General features: G+C 42.3%; 1 protein-coding gene across 17 annotated transcripts in view; it reads right to left on the reverse strand.

Annotated features, from left to right (window-relative positions):
- Positions 1 to 22465, reverse strand: part of Rbfox2 (RNA binding fox-1 homolog 2) — a 249525-nt gene that overhangs the window by 53253 nt on the left and 173807 nt on the right. For 16 of the 17 annotated variants that reach the window (XM_035440732.1, XM_035440734.1, XM_035440737.1 and 13 more), the window contains one exon: positions 3266 to 3490. In XM_035440732.1, coding sequence (XP_035296623.1) covers positions 3266 to 3490 — 225 coding nt within the window. Of the gene's footprint in view, positions 1 to 3265; positions 3491 to 7616; positions 7758 to 22465 lie in introns of those variants that run through there. The other variant, XM_035440742.1, reaches the window with a different exon arrangement.

Consider the following 22465-nt stretch of genomic DNA (forward strand, 5'->3'; position numbering starts at 1 on the left):
GATGGCTCAGGTCGATTAAGAGCATTTGCTATTCTTCCAGAGGACCTGCATTAGAATAGCACCTAACATGGCAGCTTACAACTAGTTGTCCCAGGGTATCTGATGCCCTCTTCTGGCCTCTGAGGGCACTGCACACACACGGTGCACAGACATTCAGGCAGACACCCAACACATAAAATAAAATGTAGAGGAGGAGAGTCATATACCAATCAGGAAGGTGGAAGACAGTACAGATCAGAATGGGATAATCAACCTCAGGACTGGGGAGAAGCTCAGCTGGGTGCAGTGCTTGCCTTGCTAGTATGAGGGTCTAAATTTAATCCCCAGATCTGAATCGAAAAAGCCAAGTGTGATGTTGGACAGCTGTGATACCAGCTCTAGGGGAACAGAGACAGCCAGATCCCCGAGGCCTGCTGGTTGACCAACCTTGCCTACGCAGTGAGCTTCAGGCCAAGAAAATACCAAGATGGGTGCCCTCCAAGGAACCATAGCTGAGTCTGTCCTCTGGTCTCCGCATGCAGGTACACAAGTGTGTGGTATGCATGTGCAACCCCATTAACACATACACACACCTACATGCTCACACACACACAAATTAATATAAACCTTTACTTTGTAGACCGACCCAGAGAAGGCATAAATTATCAAATCCAAGAATCAGCCAGGAGCCGGGCGTTGGTGGCACACGCCTTTAATCCCAGCACGCGGGAGGCAGGGGCTGGTGGATCTCTGTGAGTTCAAGAGCAGCCTGGTCTACAGAGCGAGTGCCAGGATAGGCTCCAAAACAGTATAGAGAAACCCTGTCTCCAAAAACCAAACTAAACCCAAACAAACCCAAACAAAACAAAAGAATGACCCAGGCATGGTGGCCTGCACCTTTAATCCCAGCACTAGGGATGCAGAGGCAGGAGGATATCTTTGACTTTGAGGCCTGTTTGGTCTACAGAGTGAGTTACAGGATGGCCAGGGCTGTTATTCAGAGAAACCCTGTCTCAAACCAACCAACCAACTAATCAACAAAAATAGTAAAGATAAGGTATTATTATAAACTATAGAAAATAAAAAGGGGGGGTCATGTATTGTTAGGATTAAATTGTTTTGAGACAAGGGATATAACCCAGGCTGGCCTGCAATTCCCTAGGCCTCCAGGTATAACTTTAAACTTCTGCCTCTCCTTTCACCTCCAAAGGCTGCTGGCTGGTTTTATACAGTTCTGAGGAATCAAACCCAAGGCTTTTTGTCTGTAAGGCAAGCACTCATCACCTGATTTACATGTTTGGTAATTTCTTTTTTTTTTTTGGTTTTTTCGAGACAGGGTTTCTCTGTGGCTTTGGAGGCTGTCCTGGAACTAGCTCTTGTAGACCAGGGTGGTCTCGAACTCACAGAGATCCGCCTGCCTCTGCCTCCCGAGTGTTGGGATTAAAGGCGTGCGCCACCACCGCCCGGCATGTTTGGTAAATTTATATTAATGAAATGATCAATTCAGAGGCAATAGTTCCCTAGAAGGACACACAAAAGACCAAAACTGCTAAGAAAATAGAAATGGAGGAACAGCATTTACAAAGACCATTAGCCATTCTAGAAATGAGTTTTAAGTTAAAATATCACGAAAAGCCTTGGATACATATTATGATTATGATTATTATTATTATTTTTAGTCCTTGGGTTGAAACAGCTGTCTTAGGAGGTCTGTGAGTTCATTATCATTGAAAAAATAACTGGACCATGTCTGACACAGCAGCTTGAATGCTCCATGTACTGAACAAAGGCTACAAGGAGTCTTCTCATTACCTCTCAGACCTAGATGCATGCTTCCTTCAAACCGACTGCAGATAAAATACACAAAAGTAGCCATCATTGGAAAGACAACATGTTTTCATAGAAATAAGTTGTTTTTCATGGTGAGGTGTCTGATAGCTATAAAAATAAGACCACTGTGTTTGCAGGTTCTATCCACCTTTATACACTGAAGCCTTTAGTTCTGGAAGTGAATCTTATCAAGAGGTTTAATGTCTGAATAGTGTGTCCTCTGCTAACGGGATACTGAGGAAAAAATGGGATTTAAGCATGAGAAACAGATCAAATCAGACAACAGAACATTTCAGACAATATGATGTGACTGTAGAAAGGGTGAGATTTATATCTATGGGAGCTTGTGACTTTTTTTTTTCCCTTTATTAAGTAGTTAGGGGTGAGGTCAAAGAGGTGAGTTGGAGCTGGGGAATAGAAAACCAAGTACAGAGTTTGGGTGTTTTTGTAATTGTGCTAGAAAATTAGGCAGGAGGACAGGGCAGAGTAGACTAGAAAACAGAAACATCATGGCTACTATGCAAGGAATGAAAAGTTAGGCAGAGCTAACTTGAAGGTGTTAACACATGTGCCCCACCACTGAGTTATTCCTAGTCCCTTTGTACCTTTGAGACAGTCTTGCCAGTGTATCAAGACTGGCCTTTAATTCTCTTTGTAACTCCAGTAGACCTTGAATCCACCTGCCGCAGACTCCTGGGTTGCTAGGATATAAGCCTGTGCCATCACCAGGCCCATCAGAAACTCCTGTAATGCTCCTGACAGCTTTTGTGGTAGGCACTATGACCTTTATTTTCCTCTCTTTCAAGGCAAAGGGACATTAAATAACTTGCCTAACCTATTCTTCTGAGGCCAGGTTGTGATTTAAGCTCAACCCACCTGCGTCTACCCCAAACAGCTGGCAGAAGGGCTAAGCTCTTTGCTTCAGAGGGGACACGAGAAAAGGGCTGAGTTGTACATTATTGTGGAACTATGGTTGCTAAACTCCATAAAGATTAGGGGTAGAAATAAAGGATAAAGAACCAGTGATGCTTAACTTTTGCTTAAGTAACTGAGTGACTTAAGTTGTCAGGTATAAGTACATAAGTAAGACTTAGGTGTAAGACTTGAGTGTAAGAATGTACAGGAAGCACATAAAAAAAGGAAGAAGGGGTGTCAAGACCCAAACCCACAACACTGAGACAGTTGAGATTTGAATAAGAGGAGGAGGAGCCATCAGAACATCCATTGCTGAATAGGAAAACCAGAAGGGAGGTACAAGCCAATCAGCTCAGTGCTCTAGGGAACAGGGAGGAGGCAATGTGAGACCATGTGCCTGAGAACAGAGTGTGGGGCACTGGAACAAAGGAGGGTGCAGGATGGCAGGTCCCAGAAGAACAACCAGTGCATGCACAGACTAACTCAAAGGAAGGTTAAGATTTCACACATCCTTCTACCTTGCAACCTCTACTTTACATACCGTGAGAGATCCATTCTGGTTACTGGGTGAATTGCTACTCTGCTCTCCATGGGCTTGTGTACCTCCGTAGAGCGTCAGGTTATGTTCACTGGTCTGGCCAGCATAGTCCTGAGTGTGTGGCACTCCGTATTCTGTGGGAATTCCGTTCTGTGGAGGTGGTGGAAACGGGATGGTAGTAAAAGGCTGAACCATTGCGTCAGGAGTTGTTGTTGGCTCCTGGTTACCCTAGAGCAAGCAACAGTAGAGAGGACAGTGAGTAAATAAATCTTCATTATAGAATGACTTATAAGGTAATTAAGTATACAGAACTCTTGGTATGCTTTTTCATTGTCCCCCACTTAGGAAAAAACTATTTGGATCAACAGATAACTCCCATTCTTTTTTTTTTTTTAAAGATTTATTATTTATTTATATATAGTGTTCTGTCTGCATATATGCCTGCAAGCCAAGAAGAGGGTGCCAGATCTCATCACAGATGGTTGTGAGCCACCATGTGATTGCTGGGAATTGAACTCAGGACCTCTGGAAGAGCAGTCAGTGCTCTTAACTGCTGAGCCATCTCTCCAGCCCAACTTCCATTCTTTAAAAACAAACTGATTAACTTTATGTGTTTTGCCTGAATATATGGACATGTACCACATGCATGCCTGGTGCTTGCAAAGGTCAGAAAGACGAATAAGATCCCTCAGAACTGGAGTTACATATGGCCATGCCACCATGTGAGTGCTTCCAGCTGAACTTGGGTCTCTTTGCAAGAGCAACAAGTGCTCTTAACCACTAAACCATTTCGCTATAATTTAGTCATAACTCTAATTTCTTGTGAGTGGAGTCTGTGCAGGAGACCAAAGAGAAGCAAATACAATTACAACACTTGGTATCTATAAGACTGACACTACAAACTAAAACCCCGAAATAGGACATGGCCTCTACAATCTTAGAGTAGTTTAGAAAAGAGTATTATTAAATAATCAGCGTCTTAGACATCAAAGTAGAGATTCATTTAAATTGTGGCTACTAGGCTCACAATAAAACTTTCCTTCAGCTAAAAATATAAGGGACCAGGGGGATGGCTCAGTGGTAAAGCACATGCTTGACAACTTGAGTTCCATCTCTGTAACCTATAGTGGAAGAGAAAACTGACTCCTGAAACACATATGAACCCAGAATATGTCCTCCCCCCCCACAATGTCAAAATATTAAAAGCAGAAAAGTAGCTATCAGACTAAACTGAATATGGGCATGCTTTTTATAATTATTGTGAGCCTGTAAAGCTGAAAGCACAGCATCCCTCAACCCATAGATCCCCTCTGTATCTCTGGGATACAGCATCGTAACTCTGTGACATGAAAGTGGAGGCAGGGTGGGGGAGTGAGTGGATGTGAGGGAAGAGGGAGGAGAGGGTGGTGGACAAAATCAAGCTATGTTTGAAAATGCCATAACAAAAACTAATACTTGGTATGCTAAAGGAATAAAAATTTAAAAAGATGAAGTAAATACAGAAACTGAAGCCATTTTGGCATCAATGGTCTCTGTCTCGTCTGTTCAGTCTTGAAGGTCAAATATAAAAAAGAAATCTTGTGTTATAGATTCTGCAAAGCCCTCACCATCACTACACTTCTCAACAAGACCTCCCAACCTTCCAATTCACCAAGACAAGCAAATGCCCTATTTACTGAACATAGAAGTCTGCAATGTCTTAGACTACTATCTTTCTAGAAACGGATGCCAAGATGGCCAGGGGCTTCACAACAAGGGCAGGCACTTAGCTAAATTGCCCCTTCCCAAATGTTTAAGATGTTAAAAGACCAGGTATCACAGAAAATCTGGGTTTATAATACTTGGATTCCTGTTAGCATGAGCAAAGGGGCAATCATTCCCCTTCTCCCTAGTTCTGATTATCCACTCTGCCCTTGATTTGAGAGGGAATTCTCTAGCCTGTGAGAACTAAAGGGAGCTAAACTCAGAAAGCTTTCTGAACATTACTCCAGGCTTTCACCATCAAACATGTTTGCTGTTACACTGTCTCAAACAAGGTGAATTCAAAGCTATCAAAAGGCGGTGGTGCCTCTCAGCACTTGGGAGGCAGAGACAGGTGGATCTCAGTGAGCTTAAGGCCAGCCTGGTCTACAGAGAGAGTTCCAGGATAGCCAAGGTTACACAAAACAGCCCTGTCTCCAGAAACAAACAAACAAACAAACAGTCTCATTCATTACCCCTCTACAAAAGTCATCAATACTTAACTACCCCACCTTATTTTCTTGTCTTTTAGCACTGGGACAGAACCCCACAAGCACCCCACCACTGAAGAAAAATCCAGCCTGCTCAGGATATTTTTTAAAGGAAGGCTTGCTATCATTATTACAAACACTGAAATGTAACAAATTGACAAAGGCTGTTATAAATGGGGGGGGTAGATTGGAAGGAAGATTCAATGCTCTTAAAAATGACCATCCTTCCCAATCAATCACCACAAACCCAGCCAAATTCTCAGCAGAGTTTTAAAAAAAGATTTATTACGTATACAGTGTTCTGCCTGCATGTATGCCTGCAAGCCAGAAGAGGGCACCAGATATCATTACAGATGGTTGTGAGCCACCATTGTGATTGCTGGGAATTGAACTCAGGACCTCTGGCAGAGCAGCCGGTGCTCATAACCACTGAGCCATCTCTCTAGCCCCTCAGCAAATATTTTTTACCCACATCGGCAAGTTGTTATTAAAGTATATGGAAACTCAACTGAAAAGTGAAAACCATTCTGAAAATGTATCAGAAAGAAAGAAAGAAAGAAAGAAAGAAAGAAAGAAAGAAGGAAAATCAACTTTACCACTCAGACTTAGTATCAGACTAGTGGCTTAGGAGAAGAAGGCAGAAGAACAAAACAGAAAGCAACCCAGAAGCCGGGCCCATGCACTCTGCCAACTCAAAGGCAGCAAGACAAGTCAACTAGGAAAGAGAAATCTTAAAATATGAATAAATAATAGATAGAAATGACCCTTCCCACAATGCCCACCCACAGATGCAAAAGTCAGCTTGAAAGAAATAACAAAACTAACTGTAAAAGTCAGAACTTTAAGATATCCAGAAATATAAGAAAAATCAATGAAATAATTCTTAGGTCAGAAGCAAGAACCATTAAAAAGCAATCAATAAAAAAAATCTATCAATCTTAAAAAAAAAAAAAAAAAAAACTTGTCTCAGAGACTGTGAGACGATAGATAGCTAGCAAATGACCACAGATGGTATTTAGGGAACACTTGTTATAACTCACACTAAAAAAAACCCAAATTCACCAATGACATACATAACTGCATGCTTAGAACTAAAAATGTGTAAGATTTATATTTTAACTAGTTATTAAAAAGTTTATTATAAAATATACCATATATAAAACAAAACTTGAATAACTAAAAGCTGTGATTTGTTTTGAGTAGTTAACAAATAAGAGGCCCTTGATGCCCTTCCCAATTAGAAGCAAACAACTTGTGCCCATGGGAGGCAGCAGATGGGGCGCTTGTCTAATCTATCGGAAAACCACCCCAATGCTGGAGAAGGGAAAAGGGAAGAATGAAAGGGGGGTGTGTTTCATCACACAATGAAAGTACCACAATCAGACAGAGCACACAGTGATAATGGAGCACTGATGAGCCTAAGAAGGCTCAGCTCACACAGAACCTCCCACAGAAGAGAACTGAAATACCAGAAAAGCTGAGAGTATAATTGAGGTGTGTGGGATTCTTAAGACAGAAAATCTAAAAAATAGAAAGAAGTGAAAGGGAGCTTCAGCAATATTGATCAGGAAGTTAAGAAAAGAGGTGGAAAGAGATGGGGCCTGGTGGACAAGCGAATTTTAAAGTCCAAAGAGGAATCAAACAGAACAAAATGTGCGAGGTGAGCCAGACATGGGGTTAATATGAGACTTGGAACACAGAATTGCTTTACATAAAAATCTTCCCTTTCTTTCTTAGAAATTATGCTATAAGGACACAGTTTAATCTGTAGTTTTTTTGAAAATGTCTCTTCCATTGCTACGTAATTTATTCTTATTATCTCTAGGTTGGAAAGAATGTTTAATGTATACAGAATTTTAACTTAAAAATCATTTCAAACCTTTCATCTATCTACCCACCTATTTTGTGTGTGTGTGTGTGTGTGTGTGTGTGTGTGTGTGTGTGTGTGTGTGTGTGTGTGTGTGCGCGTGCGCGTGCGAGCGCACGTGAGCACCTGCAAAGGTGCATGAGTGTCCATGAGCACTATGGCCCATGTGTGGAGGTAGGGGGACAACTTGATTCCATGTACTCCCTTGATGTGAGTCCCGGGGATTAAACTCAGATTTGGTAACAAATGCCTTTACCTGCTGAGCAATCTTGGCAGCCCACAATTTTAATACTTGATCATCTCTTCCAAATCTTTTGGTGCTCTGCCTGTACCCTAGTTGGCAGAGCACAATGCTTCCAAGGTCCTTAGAAGACTGAGGCCTGAAGATAGGCGTGAAACAGACAAAACTTCAAATTCAGGTTCATGAGCAGATGTACTGCCTTCCAGAAATCTTCAGGAAGGGTCCACAAGAATCTTGTGAGGGTTTAAAGACACAGTTTCCAAGTTCAGATTAGCGGCCAAGGGACTCACTCGCCTCTGGCTCTGATGCTGCTCAGCTTGAACTCTAACCTCCATTCCCCACGCCATCCACCACAGAGTGAGACGGGGCACACAAGTACACAGTGTGACTCACCCATGGGGCCACTCCTGACACACATAGTGGTGAGAGGAGGGGAGAAAGGAGCTGTTTCTAGGGTCCAGCTGGAGTCTAAGCACTGTGGAGATGCAGACACAGTGGGACTGTGTTCCAGAAGAAGGCTGTAAGCCTAAATCAGGAGGTCAGGAATACCTTTTATTTACAGAGCTATGACTGACAGCAATATTTTTTCAATTATTTGCTAAAAGATAAAGCAACTGTTTACATGCTAAGAGAACAGAGTTGGGATAAAGTTCATGGTTAATTTTTTGTTTTTTGAGACAGGGTTTCTCAGTGTAACCTTGGCTGTCCTGGAACTTGCTTTGTAGACCAGGTTGGCCATGAATTCACAGAGATCCGCCTGCTTCTGCCTCCTGAGTGCTAGGATTAAAGGTGTGTGCCACCACTGCCTGGCTAAAGCTTTATGTTTTATAGCATTTGCTCTCCCAAATATATTATGGTTATTGTTTTTATTAGAAATATGAAGTCATTAGACATTCTTGCTTGTTTGTTTTTGGTTTTTAGAGACAGGGTTTCTCTGTGGCTTTGGAGGCTTGTCCTGGAACTAGCTCTTGTAGAGCAGGCTGGTCTCGAACTCACAGAGATCTGCTTGCCTCTGCCTCCGGAGTGCTGGGACTAGAGGCATGCTGGGACTAGAGGCATGCTGGGACTAGAGGCCACCACCACCCGGCTCATTAGACATTCTTAATAATAAAAACAACAATTTAAGAATGTACCTGTTTTGTAAGTGTGAGGGTCCAAGTTTGGAAACTCAGAACCCAGTAGTGGTTGTTTATCCTGATGGCTGACTGATCATCTCAGGTTTGAAAGCAGACATGGATCTCTAGAGCATGACAACTAGCCAGCCAGACTGACCTTGTTTGCAAGCTTTGAGTTTGAGTGTGACCCTGCCTCAAAAGTAATGGTGGGAAACCAAGTGAGGAAGACTCCAGAAACCCTCTTTGGACTTCCACCTGCATGTTCACACATGCACATTCACAGATATGTGCATCCCAACCCACAAACATACACATATCTACAAATACACACACACACACACACACACACACACACACACACACACACACACACACACACACACACCCACACACACACCCAAAGAAAATAAGTGGGGCAGTGGTGGCACATACCTTTAATCCTAGCACTCAGAAGGCAGAGGCAGGAAGATCTAGCTTGGTCTACATAGCAAGTTCCAGGACAGCCAGGTCTACACAGAGAAACTCCATCTTGTAAAACAAAGAAAAAAATTTATAATCAACTAAAAAAGCAGTTTGTCTTTAATCCTAGCACTCAGGAGGCAGACTGTGAGTTCAAGGCCAGCCTGGTCTACAAAGTGAGTTCCAGGATAACCAGGCCTGTTATGAGAAACCCTGTCTTGAACATCTCCCACCCCCTCAAAACAAACAAACAAACAAACAAACAAACAAACAAACAAACAACAAAGCAATGTGTAAGGCTGGAGAAATGGTTCAGCAGTTAAGAGCACTGGCTGCTCATCTAGAAGACCCAAGTTCAACTCCCAGCACCCACAAGGCAGCTCACTGTCTGTAAATCCAGTTCTAGGGGATCCAAAACCTCTTCTTGCCTCCCAACAGTACCAGACACATATATGATTCACAAACACAGATATAGGCAAAACATAAATATAAAATAAAATAATTTCAAAGTGGTTTGTAGAAGAACGATGGAATAAAACAGCTAATTAAACATGGAGGTCAAAACAATGGTAGTATGTTAGACTTACAGCAAAATCCATTCTGGTCTTTGTTAACTATATACTTTAAAGCTACTGTGCTGTCCTCAAACCTCTTCTTTATCTAAAATATTCTCTGTTGAAAAAATGTCTAAAACCAGCCAAGTTACCTAATGTACTCTTTATCTTATTTATAGTCTTAGAATTACCAGAAAAATCTAGGGGGAGGGGCCATCAAGAATGGTTTCCTAGCTAGCAACATTTCACAGCCTGATACACACAGTGAAAGTGTTGGTGTCTAATCCTTAAATATTTCTGGTAAAGTTTAGAGAAGAACAATTCTACACAAAGACATAAGAAGTCAGGTAACTTGCAGAGCTTTAGAGGTGTACACCTAAACATGGTGTTTCCATGAAACTTTTAATTGTTACATCTGGTAAAAAAAAAAAAAAATCAAAGAGTTCTTTTTCACTTATGTTTCTGGAACTAGTAAATGAATGGCTGGGATTCTTAAAAAGTTCACAAAATCAGCTGAACTGATTATATAATAAGGGGCCTACTAACAGAAAAATCTATTACCACTGAAAAATTAGCTGAATTGTGATTTATTTCAATCACAAGGATCCTCCCCTGTTGCAGTCTCAATAGTTAGCTGGAATACTAACCCCACAGGTCAGGAACCAGTGCCACATATCCAGCTCTCCACTTCCACAAATTCACGGTTCACCTCTTTCCTGACAGCAGGTATGCCCATAGTCTCTTGGCCCTAAGACCCCTACTCAGAAACTGTTTAAAAATCTAAAGATGCTATCCTTCCCAGTAAAGCAGCGTTTGGTGGGAAGCAGTGGCGGAATGAGGTAGCAGGCTGCAAGAGGCTAATATTTTCTGTAATTCGGAAGCATTGCTTTAGAGGAGCAACATCTCTCCAGAAGACACCTGCCAGAGCTATGCTTCTAGAAGGGTGCTGGTCAGGAAAAACCAGCTGCAGGAGGAAAGCAAAAGTGGCTGTAAACACACATTTTCTGCAAACAGAGGATCAGCTTCTCAATGGAGCCTGCAAAGAAAAAAGCCTACTATCTTTTTTTCCAAAACTGAAAACTTACTTTCAGGCCTAACAGTTGATCCTTCTCTTGGAGAGCTAAAGGGCCGAATCTAACTAGGGTTAAGTGTTTATTGTGTTCTGCCATGTGAAGTGCTGAGGGTACCAGTGCAATCTTAAGCATTTGTGAACAGTTAATACAATAAAAATAAACAAGCAATGTACTATGTTGACTTCCACGCTTAAAATAAATGACAGAAGCTGGAGCACACTGCAAGCTTACCTCTAAATCATCTCTGTCTCTGTCTCTGTCTCTGTCTCTGTCTCTCTCTCTCTCTCTCACACACACACACACACACACACATACACACACACACATTTTGATTTACTCAGAGAAAAATGACAATATAAACTTCTCCCCCGAGGCTAAGCTCTGCTATCTCACACATCAATGAATATTTAAACAGGAAAATAAATATTTCAGAACAAAAATATCCAAACCAATAGTCTATTAAAGTGACAAACTCTGCAATAGTCCCAGTGTCTCCAAACTCTCAAAAGCTCTCTTCCATGGCCCCTTAAAGCAGCACTCAGAGCCCACTCAGAGCCTGCTCCAAACGGTTCATGAATCATGTCTTCTATTGGCAACAGAAGACCACCAACTCTATCCGGTATCACCAGCTGCTTGGAAATGCCCCCCTCCCCCAGGGGTGGTGGTGGTGGGTTCAAGTCTAGACTTGTCAACATAATAGATGGTTTATGCAATCTACAGATGATTCTCTTTTTCAACCAAAATTCCCACAACAATTTAAATTAACCTACTATTTTTCTTCATGGATAATTAAGTTTACATTCCTCATATGTCAAAACTGGAATAATATTAGGAATAGTAACAACTCTGGTTCAGAATAAAACACTGTGGCAGGACCTCAGAGTGTCTTCAGAACTATAAAAATAACTGTTTTATGGGTGGTACTCTACTGTAGTATAATTCTGCATGATGAGGAAAAAATTCATAAGATACGCATATAGTAAGTGGGAAAATTCTTCCCTGTTCCTTTCCTAGAACAAAACTGGATCGTGTCTACATCACAATTCTATTATGGCTTGGGCATCCAAGTCTCTAAGTTGGTCAGAAATGAACTACAGACTTCTGGCTGAAGGATGCACAGTGAGGGGTGCTTTAGAGAATGTCTACTGAATTGATCCCTTACTTCTCTCTCCCATCAGCTCACGAGGAGGAGTTCTCAGCTCTACCTACTCAAGTAGGTATAACCCTTGAAGGCTACAGGGAGAGTCCTGACGGTTGTGCTATGTAGTATGGGAGAATGAAACGTCAGAGGGCTAGGAATGCAGAGTTTAAGGCCAGCATGGGCTACATGGGACTCTATCAAAAATAAAGGCTGAAGAGATGAGTGGTTAAGAGTACATACTACTATTGCAGAGGACCTGTGTCCAGCTCCCAGTACTCACATTGGGAAGCTCATAACTGCTCGTAACTTCAGTTTTAAGGGATCAAATGTCCTTTTCTAGACTTTATGGTCACTACATTCACAAGTGTACACACACACACACACACACACACACACACACACACACACACACACAAATTTGAAAATAATTGTTAAAAAAATTAAACTTCAAATTGACTCATTTCTAAGAAGCTACCAAATGAATCTTTGAAAATAAAGCTAGTTATGCCCTGGTCTACTCTGCCCATTCAGCTAATTCTCACCAGGCCGCTATCATGGCACAAACACAATTTCTGCTGTGGGCAACCACTAGTGATTAGCCATAAAGCCCTTGTGGAGTTTACTTTTTAGTAGGGAGAGAAGAGTAATAGCAAAGCAACAAAGCAATGATCAGATGGACTGCTAGAAGGCAAGTGACAGGGGAACTTCTACCTTCTGCAGGAGGTCAGGGGAAGTGGCTTCTGGTCCAGTCTCTTTGGAACTCAAGGCAGCAACATGTCTGTTTGGACGGAAGAGCATGGCAGACAAAGGGAGCCCAGTACCGAGGTCCAGAGTGAGAGACTCAGAGGCATGTGACCAGACTGGAGTAGATAGGCAAGATACAGTGACAGGTGATGAAGTGAGGAAGGCAGTGTTGGGAACAGACTGACAGCTGGGAGGGAGCTGGTAAAGATGTAGCCAGCCAGCATTCTGGCTTCCATGATCTAAGAAAGAGTTCGAGCAGAGAAGTGGTGTGGAGAGGCTAGGTTCTATGTGGTTCTTTCAGCAAAGGCAGAAACCAGTGGATCCATTTCAAACATTCCATTAGGGAGACAGTGCTAAAGATGTCTGAAATCCTGTGTTGCCCTCTAGTTTCTTTACACCAATTGTTCTGTCCACTTCTCCTTATCTGGTTAATTCACACACAAATGTTTAATAAATGGTTCAAGCACTTATTCTTTTGTGGGCTCTTTTACTCACCCTAAACAACTCCCCTCTTACCCTGATATTTGTTTCCTAGCACTGCACCCTACATTCCTTGTTTGTTGACCCACTGACTTTCACAGAGCAGGAATTCCCCAACTACGCAAGTGCCCAATTTCAATAGTCTTCCAAGGTCCAGTGACTATTTAAAACCTTTCAACCTCTCCATGGTATTTTTTAAAGACATAAAAGAAGAGTTACAATCTAGTGTATATAAACTTCTGCCACTTTTGAGAAATACCCCAAGTGATACTGAATATAGACTAGAACAAAACCTAGCATAGGGAAACAAGACTGCAGGAAGAGACAAGAAACTTGGACGAAAGGCTTCTAACTTAGAATGGTCCTGATAGCTATTTCTAAGGTATAGCTGGCAATTCATTTTTCCCCTTTAAGTTTTATTTTTGGAGCTGGAAAAATGGCTCAGTGGTTTAAGAGCATTTTTTGATTTTTCCAAAGAACTCAAGTTTGATTGCTACCAACCACACTGGGTAGCTTATAACTGTTTATAACATCAGATCTGTGAGCTACTGTCCTCTTCTGGCCCTTGTACATATGTGGCATGCAGTCAACATAGACACAGGCACATACACACAAAGAAGTAAACCCCCAACCCTTTAATTAAATGTGCCCCAGTGACAGCACACACACACACAGTTTAGAGACTTGTGATGCACAGCAGTTCTACTTCTCCCTCAGTCTTCAGGGCGAGTAGTCCTCTTTTAACATCTCTTAAAGAGGCAGAGGTCCTAGGCAGGGGACTGCAGATGCTCAGGATACTCCTAGACTTAGACAGGCCAACACAACCACAGTACACACATAGTGGGGCCTGGCACCCCACTCCTGAGGCTCGGGGAGGAAGGAAGGACCAAGTGAGTGTGTTCCATGAAAACTTGAACACATGAGAAGGAAATAGGCCATAAACAGCGCTATGTCAGCCTCTGATGGGGCAGGGAAGTAGAGACACCCTTAGTCTCTCTGAAAACTTTTACCCAAATCTACCAATAAACAATAAATGCATTGCTTTGGGTAGCATTACTGCCCTGCCCTGAGATTTCTTGGTAACAGTGTTATCAGGAGACAAGCTAAGGAAGTCATTATGTCTTCTATTTTAAACTTTGGGGGTTATGAAGTCCATTTTCCTATCCTTTCTCTGCATGTCCTTTTCTGAAGTATGTTAGTCTCAAATCCTTTGCATTTCTTAACTTTTGACATCCAGTTACTAGTAATTGTGCATGCCTGATCTTTGAAACCTAGAAGTTTTCCTAAATTTCTCTTCTGTTCCTGGGCTATCTGTTTCCCCTCAGTTCAGGGTTTTTGTTCCCTCTGGCTCTTGGATGCTTCAAATTGCTCTAGGATTGCCAATGATCTTCATGCCCCAATGACCCAGGTAGAAAGACCTGCTTACATGATGTGGTTTCCTCTGCTCATCTGTTTTCTGGCATTATAATTCCAACTGGGAACTCAGAATCTTAACAGGGACAGGAGGACACCATAGGCTTCCTGATGGTGTGGAATGTCACTTCTCCATCCACCAAGTGTTAGTAATGAATGAAATGTGTACAGCTGGAGAGATGGCTCAGCAGTTAGTGTGTATCCTGTTCTCAAAGAGGATCTGAATTTCATTTTCAGCATCCATATTGGACTGTAACTCCAATTCTAAGTGGATCTGATGCCTCTGGCCTCTAGGGCCTCTGTGGGTACCTCTACATACCCAGGCCCAAACCCCTGTGACAAGCACACATATGCACAGTCAATAATAATGAAAATTTTAAAAATTAAGGAGTTAGAGAGATCATTCAGCAGTTAAAAGTGCTTTTTTTGCTCTTCTAGAGGATCTGGGTTTGAGTCTCAGCACCTACATGGCTGTTCACAACCATCTATAACTCTAGTTTCAGGGATCCAATGCCCTTTTCTGGTCCCTGTGGGCAATGAACAAGTGGTACACACACATACATGCAGACAAAACACCCACGCATATAAAAGTAAAGCTGGGTGTGATAGAATATGCCTTTAATCCCAGCATTCAGGAAGCAGGGATTCTCTATGGGTTCCAGGCCAGCTTGGTCTACATAAGGAGATCCATGGCAGTCAAAGCTACATAGTAAGACCTGGTCTCAAAACAAACAAACAAACAAACAAACAAACACACACAAATAAACAACCCCCCCAAACCAAACTCACAAACAACAGCCACAACAATACCCCCCAAAACCAAAACAAATAAAATAAAGTATAATTAAATTTCCCCAAACATGTTGATCAAGTTCCTTGTAGAGAAGCAATTATAGCATTGGTTGTTCCACTTTCATGCTGAAGAAAAGGGGTGGCATAATAGGCCAGGGGAGTGCTTGGAATGGCCTGAGCAGTGCCAAGCAGCTAATTACCCATATAAACAGAACCTTTGGCTGTTTTCCATCTTTATTTTGTGCTGGGTGCACTGCCTTTAACATAGCCTCACAAGTCTGCCCCCAGGCTTTAACTTCTCCTCCTTTTTACCTATCAGTTTTTTTCATCTGCATTAATTTTCCAGAACTTTGTTTAGCCCTTGTTATCAGCTATGCCATTCTCCACTTTCTTCTGCTGATTTACACCTTTCTTTTTCATACTTCTATGTTGCTAGTGGATCTTACTGACAAGGGATGGGAGGCAATGTAAAGCATTCTAACCCTAAGTCAAGGCTTACATTATGTAAGACAATCACAACTTTAAACAAGCTATCAGTTCTAGACTTCTATGTAAGTGAGAAAGGTTGGCTATCAATGACACCGAGAAGCTCCCTAAAAGCAAATTAAAGCTTCAAAGAAAATAAATAGTGTTAGCTACAATTCCTGAGACAGTCCTGGTACTTAAGCTTCAAGAAATTAGGTGCATTGGCCAGAGTGATGGCTAGTGGGGAAAAGTACTTGCTCTGCAAGTGAGTTCAGATCAGTTTCTAGGAATCCATGTAAAACCAAGACCCAGTCTGTAATCCCAGCATTTCTCTAAGTGTAATGGAAGGTAGAGACTGGGGAAGCCTCTGGAAGCCTGGAAGCCAGTTGGCCTGGGATACACAGCCCAGTGACAGACATCAAGAGACTGCCTCAAACAAGGTAGAAGATGAGCACTGAAGCTGTCCTCTGACCACACAAACACAAGCTTCAAAACAAATACATAGTTTAAAGATAAAATGAGGGATGATGGAAAGCAAAGCAGGAACATCAGAGTCAAGTGCATGATGTTCTTCATTGTCCAAGTGCCCCAAGACAGCGTGGCAGCAGTTACTCTAAACCCGCTCACACAAATGATTTGCAAGTGTCTCATCATTGATGGGGGGGGGATGTCTCTCTCTCTCTCTCTATATATATATATATATGTGTGTGTGTGTGTGTGTGTGTGTGTGTGTGTGTGTGTGTGTGTGTGTGTGTGTGTGTTCCTCTTACTGGTTGATGAATAAAACACTGTGGCCAATAGAGGCAGGGAGATAGGCGGGACTAGGAGAAGAGAAGAATTCTGGGAAAGGTAGGCAGTGAAAGCCAGCAGAAGAGTTGCCATGAAGGCTGCCAGAGAAGTAACAGGTCTGGACCCTTCTCTGGTAAGATAAAACCACGTGAAAATACTTAGATTATTAGAAATGGTTAATAATTAAGACAGAGCTAGCCAATAAGAAGCCCCAGTCATCAGCCAACAAGTTTTATAATTAATATAAGCCTCCGTGTGCTTCTTTGGGGCTAAAGAAGGCAACTGCAGGTCCAGGCTGGGAAAGAAAATTCAGCAACAAACCACTCTCAGAAAACAAAAGAAAAATCAAGTATTTACTGACTAGAAAGCCCCCTCTTTAATGAATGCAACAATGGCCTAGACAAGAATGCAGTCCAAAGAGGGAAATGATTTCTGTTGCCTCATTGATCTAACAAATGGATCAATAAGACATGTCATGGACTCTTATCTTGTCAGGAACAGCCATGAAACATAAACCAGTGATTACAAGATTTAATCCTTGCTCACAAGATGAATCAGAGAAGAAGCCACCAACAGGTCTTTCTCCTGATCAGGGCAGCCTGTCTAAGAGGAAAGGAAGACATGAGGACCAGAAAGGAGGCATGCTGAAACCAGCCACTCAAGGGCACCATAGCGAAGGGTCTAATATGTAAAACATACCCAGATTTTTCTTACATTTCCTGTGAAAATCTGTCAATGCTCAATTTAAAAGGCAATGGTGGGTTAGCTATTTCTTCTTACCTGAATTTGATCATCCATATCAAAATTATACAGTTATTATTCAAAAACAAAAATTCAGGTTAGAGATGTAGGCCGTGGGTGAAATAGTAGCCTAGCATGTGCAAGGCACTGGGTTTGAACCCCACCCACAGGAAAAAAGCTGCATATAAATTATTTTTAGCAGGGCTGGAGGGGTGATGGCTCAGCAGTGTAGAGCACTAGAATCTTTCCCAGAGGACTGGGGTTCAGTTCCCAGCGCTCATGGTGGCTTGTAAGCATCTGCAACTCCCGTTCTAGTGGATTTTAGGTCTTCACTGACCCCCTTGGGCATCAAGTACTGCACATACAGTGCTGAGACATATGTGCAGACAAAACTGTCACACTCGTAAAATAAATGAATCTAAGTGTGTGTGTGTGGGGAGCCTACCACACAAGTTTAACTTTATCATTCCTCCCTTCTAGAAGGAGGCACTATAAGCACCCATCTACAAGTCAACCCATCTGTTAGGTAGCAGGACACAGACAAAGCAACAGGAGTTCTGGCTTCAGTCCTGCCTTTAACATGTATCTGAGCAACCAATGGCCTTTCTGGAGTATATTCTGACTTCTAAATAAACTTCACTTGGGATTTAATAGTCTGTAGTTCTGTGATACAGGGAGGGGCCTTACTCAGGGAAAGAATCAAGTTTCTAGAAAAAGAAGAAATGTGTCTGGTATGTTACCATATAAAAGTTAAGTGTTTTCATCTGTAACAGAGTCAGCAAAATGTTATTAAACAGTTTATTTGTTCCCAAGCTCAAATAGCTACAAGCTATTGCAGACAGTCAATGAAGCTGGTCTTCCATGTCTGCAGAAACATCTACTCCCAACTACTTATTAAGAACATGTAGAAAAAGGCAGGTTAGTATTAAAGATGCAGGCCTTTCCCTGTCTCTATTCTTGGAAGACTGAAGGACAGCAACTGTTCACAGCATTTATACTGCATCAGAGTTTGAGGGCATTTATGTAAGGAAAACACCTAAGTGGCTGAGCAGTCCCAGGCTCTAACACTCTGCCCAATTCTTTCCACATGAATTTACTACATGCTCAGACTCTCAACCACTGTGCTAGTACAAAATGTCAAGAAAGTTAGCTGAGGACACTCCCATTTAACCTAGAAGAACTTAAGGCTCTCAGAAAAACAACACATTTCTCAAAGTAATGGATAAAATGGCTTACAAAGCCCTGTTGCATGGGTACAGTGTCCACTCTGATCCTCAACCCATCATCTTGTCTTGTGGGACAGTTGCCTCCCCTCATCTCAAGTGGTTCATCTGATACAAGGGTGGGGGACATTCCATCCCATCCCATCCCCTCCTCAGTGGCCTTCTCTCTCAACCCCACACTGGACAATGGACTCATCTGTTTTGTGGAACAATCCACCCCTCACTCCAAGCCCACAGACTGAATGGGCCCATCTGCTAGTGAGGACTCCTTATCCTATGGCTGGAAGCTGAACCTGAACACTCCTAACTGGCTCATCTGGGGAACTTCCTCAACACCGTCACCCTTAGCGGGGCTGGGCTCTTCTAACTCAGAGGTCTCATGCGGGACTGAGCACACTCCAGATGCCAATTTCTGCTTATCCTGCCCCCCTTGGTAGAGTTCTTCATGGTCCTGGCCCAGCAACATCTAACCAAATTCTAGAGGGGCAGACCTCAGAAGGTGTACTCTCTGCTCCCTGGGGCCTTAGAGGAAGGAACCTGACCCTGGTGAGAGGGAGAGGAGGGTTCTTATGTTTCTTTCTTTCGAGGCACCTCCCTCTCTGAGCCAGTTTTCACTTCCTTCCAATAGCATTGGCCACTCCCTGACTCCCCCTGTCTCCCACTTTAGATTCATTCCTAAGACCCAGGTGGGCTGGGGGCAAAAGGAATGGATGGGATCCAGTTTTGTGTGGTTGACTTTTATTATCTGGGTAACAACAAGTTACTGAGAATAAAGAGAAAGAGAAAGAAAAATGGCTTACAAAAATTTAGTGAGGGAAGGAGTCCTGCTAAGTAAAAGAAATATCAAAGCCTATATTGCTGCTTTGAGAAAGGGTTTCACATAGCCTAGGCTAGCCTCCAACTCTCCATATACACCAGGGATGACACTGAGTTCCCAATTTTCCTGTCTCTATTTCCCAAATGCTCAGACTACAGGTATGCATGCCACACCCGTTTTATGTGTGCTAGGAATCAAACTCAGGACTTCATGCACACTAAGCAGGCACTCCACAGACTGAGCCAAGCCCAGCCCAAGGTCTATCTAGATACTCTTTATGCTATATTTGGCACAATGCAGACCATGGAAGGAAGAGGAGCGTATTAAGACATTAGAAGGGTAAGTCTAGGTTGAAATCCAGACTCTATGGGATGAGTCATTCAATCCCTCACTGCTTCAAATTTTCACCTATAAAATGGTAAAGGGGATCACTAACCATCAACCCACAGCACTGAGATCAGGTATACAAAACTCTGCTTCTGGCTTAAAACAGAACAAAATAAAAAACAGGCAGTAGAGACAATAGTTACTATTACTGTAAAGGAAGAAAAAAAGACCACACAGTCCAAGACAAAAGTCAGTTGCTGAGTTAGAATCTTAAAAATTCTCTGTGCTCTTTCTCCCATAAACACTGACATTAATATAAACATAAGGGAAGGGAGCTCCATTCTTCTTTACTAAAGACATAAAACACATTTAAAGAAATTAATCAATGCTCTTTTGGATTACTGCTGTGCATGCATCTTAGGTATTCTTTCTTGATGCTCCTTGAAATTTCATGCACCAGCTAATAATAGATTAAATGAGACATGATTTCATTTTTATTTAAAAATACTCTCTTCTGCTTCCAGTCTTGTTACCTCAAACCCCAAACAGACTCAAATATATAATACAAAATACAATATACAAAATATATAATACAAAATATATAATACAAACAGACTCAAATATATAAAACAAAAACATTCAAAGGACAAAGTAGTAGGCAAAGAAGGGCAGTAAGCCCTCAGATAGGACAGCAGAATAGTGGGCTGTACGGCTGCCTAGCTTGTTGCCCGGAGAATGAGAAGAGTGTTGGGATGGAGCTGGTGGTCTCTGGGATGTAAGCACAGGACAAGAGGTCTGGGGAAAGCCAGGCCTGATAGAGGTCACCATGGGAGTCTTGGGAAAGCTAAAAACAGCTGTTCAGAGACTCAAAAAGCCACATGCCCACAACCACTGGCTGTCACTTTCGTGAGTGGAAGAAGAGGCTGGGGAAAGAACTACCGGAAAGAAATGCAGAAAACAGGGCTAGAAACTCCAGGTGTCAGGGACAGGACCTGTTCTTAGCCAGAGCAGAAGACCCAACGCTTCTCAGTACCATCAGTTAGGAAGTCCAGCTTTGCTCTGTAGTAGGGACAATTTGCCAGACACTAGACACAGCTCTGATCATGTGTAACAACACTTTAAAACAAGAACAAAAGGACCATGTTACTGCTAAGAAACTTAGTTGTGTGAAGCTCAAACATAAAGCTTGAGTATTTATAAGATTAAAAACACCAACACTGGGAATTCAATTTTTAAAAAGTTCACAGGCTTGTAAAGAAACAGGAAAATGCAAATCTGTCACAGTGAGAATAGATCCAAAACCAACATATATCTGGGGTTAGTAGTGAAAGGCACTGAGGCATCTGCATTCCCTATGTTTGAGATGTGAAGAGAAAAACATGAGCACCTTAAGGTGAGATGAGAGGCTCAAAAAAGACCTCCATCAGAATTCTCAATATGGAAATTGGATTGGACTAATGACAACTAAGCTCTGCACAACAAAAGATGATATTGTAGTAAGAACTATAAAACTAAACATGAGGTGGGGTACATGCATGTACACACACACACACACACACACACACACACACACACACACACACACACACACAGAGAGAGAGAGAGAGAGAGAGAGAGAGAGAGAGAGAGAGAGGGAGGGAGGGAGGGAGGGAGGGAGGGAAATAGTGAGCCCTGAAAATAATGTGGAATGGCTTGAAACATATTTAGGTTGGCAGTATTTAAAAGATACTACACAAAGTCTCTTAACTCTAAGCCACCTTGAGTGGTGGGAAAGAGAAGGGAGATGCAGCATTTATATCTCTACCCTGGGTTTCCATTTCTTAGGCTTCTTTTATGCCTTTCCCTTCCTTCTTTACCATACCCTTCTTCATTTCTTGCTGAATTTTGGAGGATTAATGGCCTATGCCACTGACTCTCAGGCTATCCTCGGATATACTCAGCCTTACTGTAACATCTACAAGTTTTGTGTTCCCATTTAGCAGCGTATCTACCTATTTTCTAACTAAGTAAAGCATCAAGAACATGTAACTGAATTAGATCTGGTGATGAACATTGGCGACTTAGCCCCAATCCTCAAAGAACCTGGCCTGACAGAAGAATCAGACAACATACCCAGCTCTGTTGTAAGGGTGGGGCCAATGGAGCACAGGGAGGCGGGCACACCTCTGCTAGGCAGGCTTTCTAAACCAGAGGAGCTTTACAATGATTCTTGAATGACAACAAAACTGAGGGGGAAAGAAGCATTCTAGTTTAATATAATGATGTGAAAATACTGCACTTTAGGGTACAAGAAAAAATTCACGGGGGGGGGGTAAAGGTCAAGGGTTTATTTTTCCTTCAAGATTACAGAGATCAAAAATTAATTACATCTCTCATTCCTTTTCCTCCTTCCCACTGTCCTTTAAATCCATGGCCTCTATTTTCGCTGTTATTGTATGCATGTGTGTATACACATACACATTCCTAAACACTTATATGTTTTCCCGGCTAACCATGGCACTAGACAACCGGGTGGGATGCTCTTCCTTGGGTGTGCTCTTCCATTCCCAGCTTTCCTCAACTGGCAATAGTTCTCTGTGCAGAGTTGAGGCCTCCTGGGTTTCCCCCTGTCCACTCTGACATGTGCATCGGTGTCAACCTTGTTCAGCTCACATTTGGGCAGTCATGTTAGTGAGACCTTAGAAGGCTTTTTTTATAAGAGAGAGTCAAAGCAGACTGCCAAACTGCTTAG

This window comes from Cricetulus griseus, chromosome 2 (genome assembly GCF_003668045.3).
Source record: "Cricetulus griseus strain 17A/GY chromosome 2, alternate assembly CriGri-PICRH-1.0, whole genome shotgun sequence".
Taxonomy (NCBI): domain Eukaryota; kingdom Metazoa; phylum Chordata; class Mammalia; order Rodentia; family Cricetidae; genus Cricetulus; species Cricetulus griseus.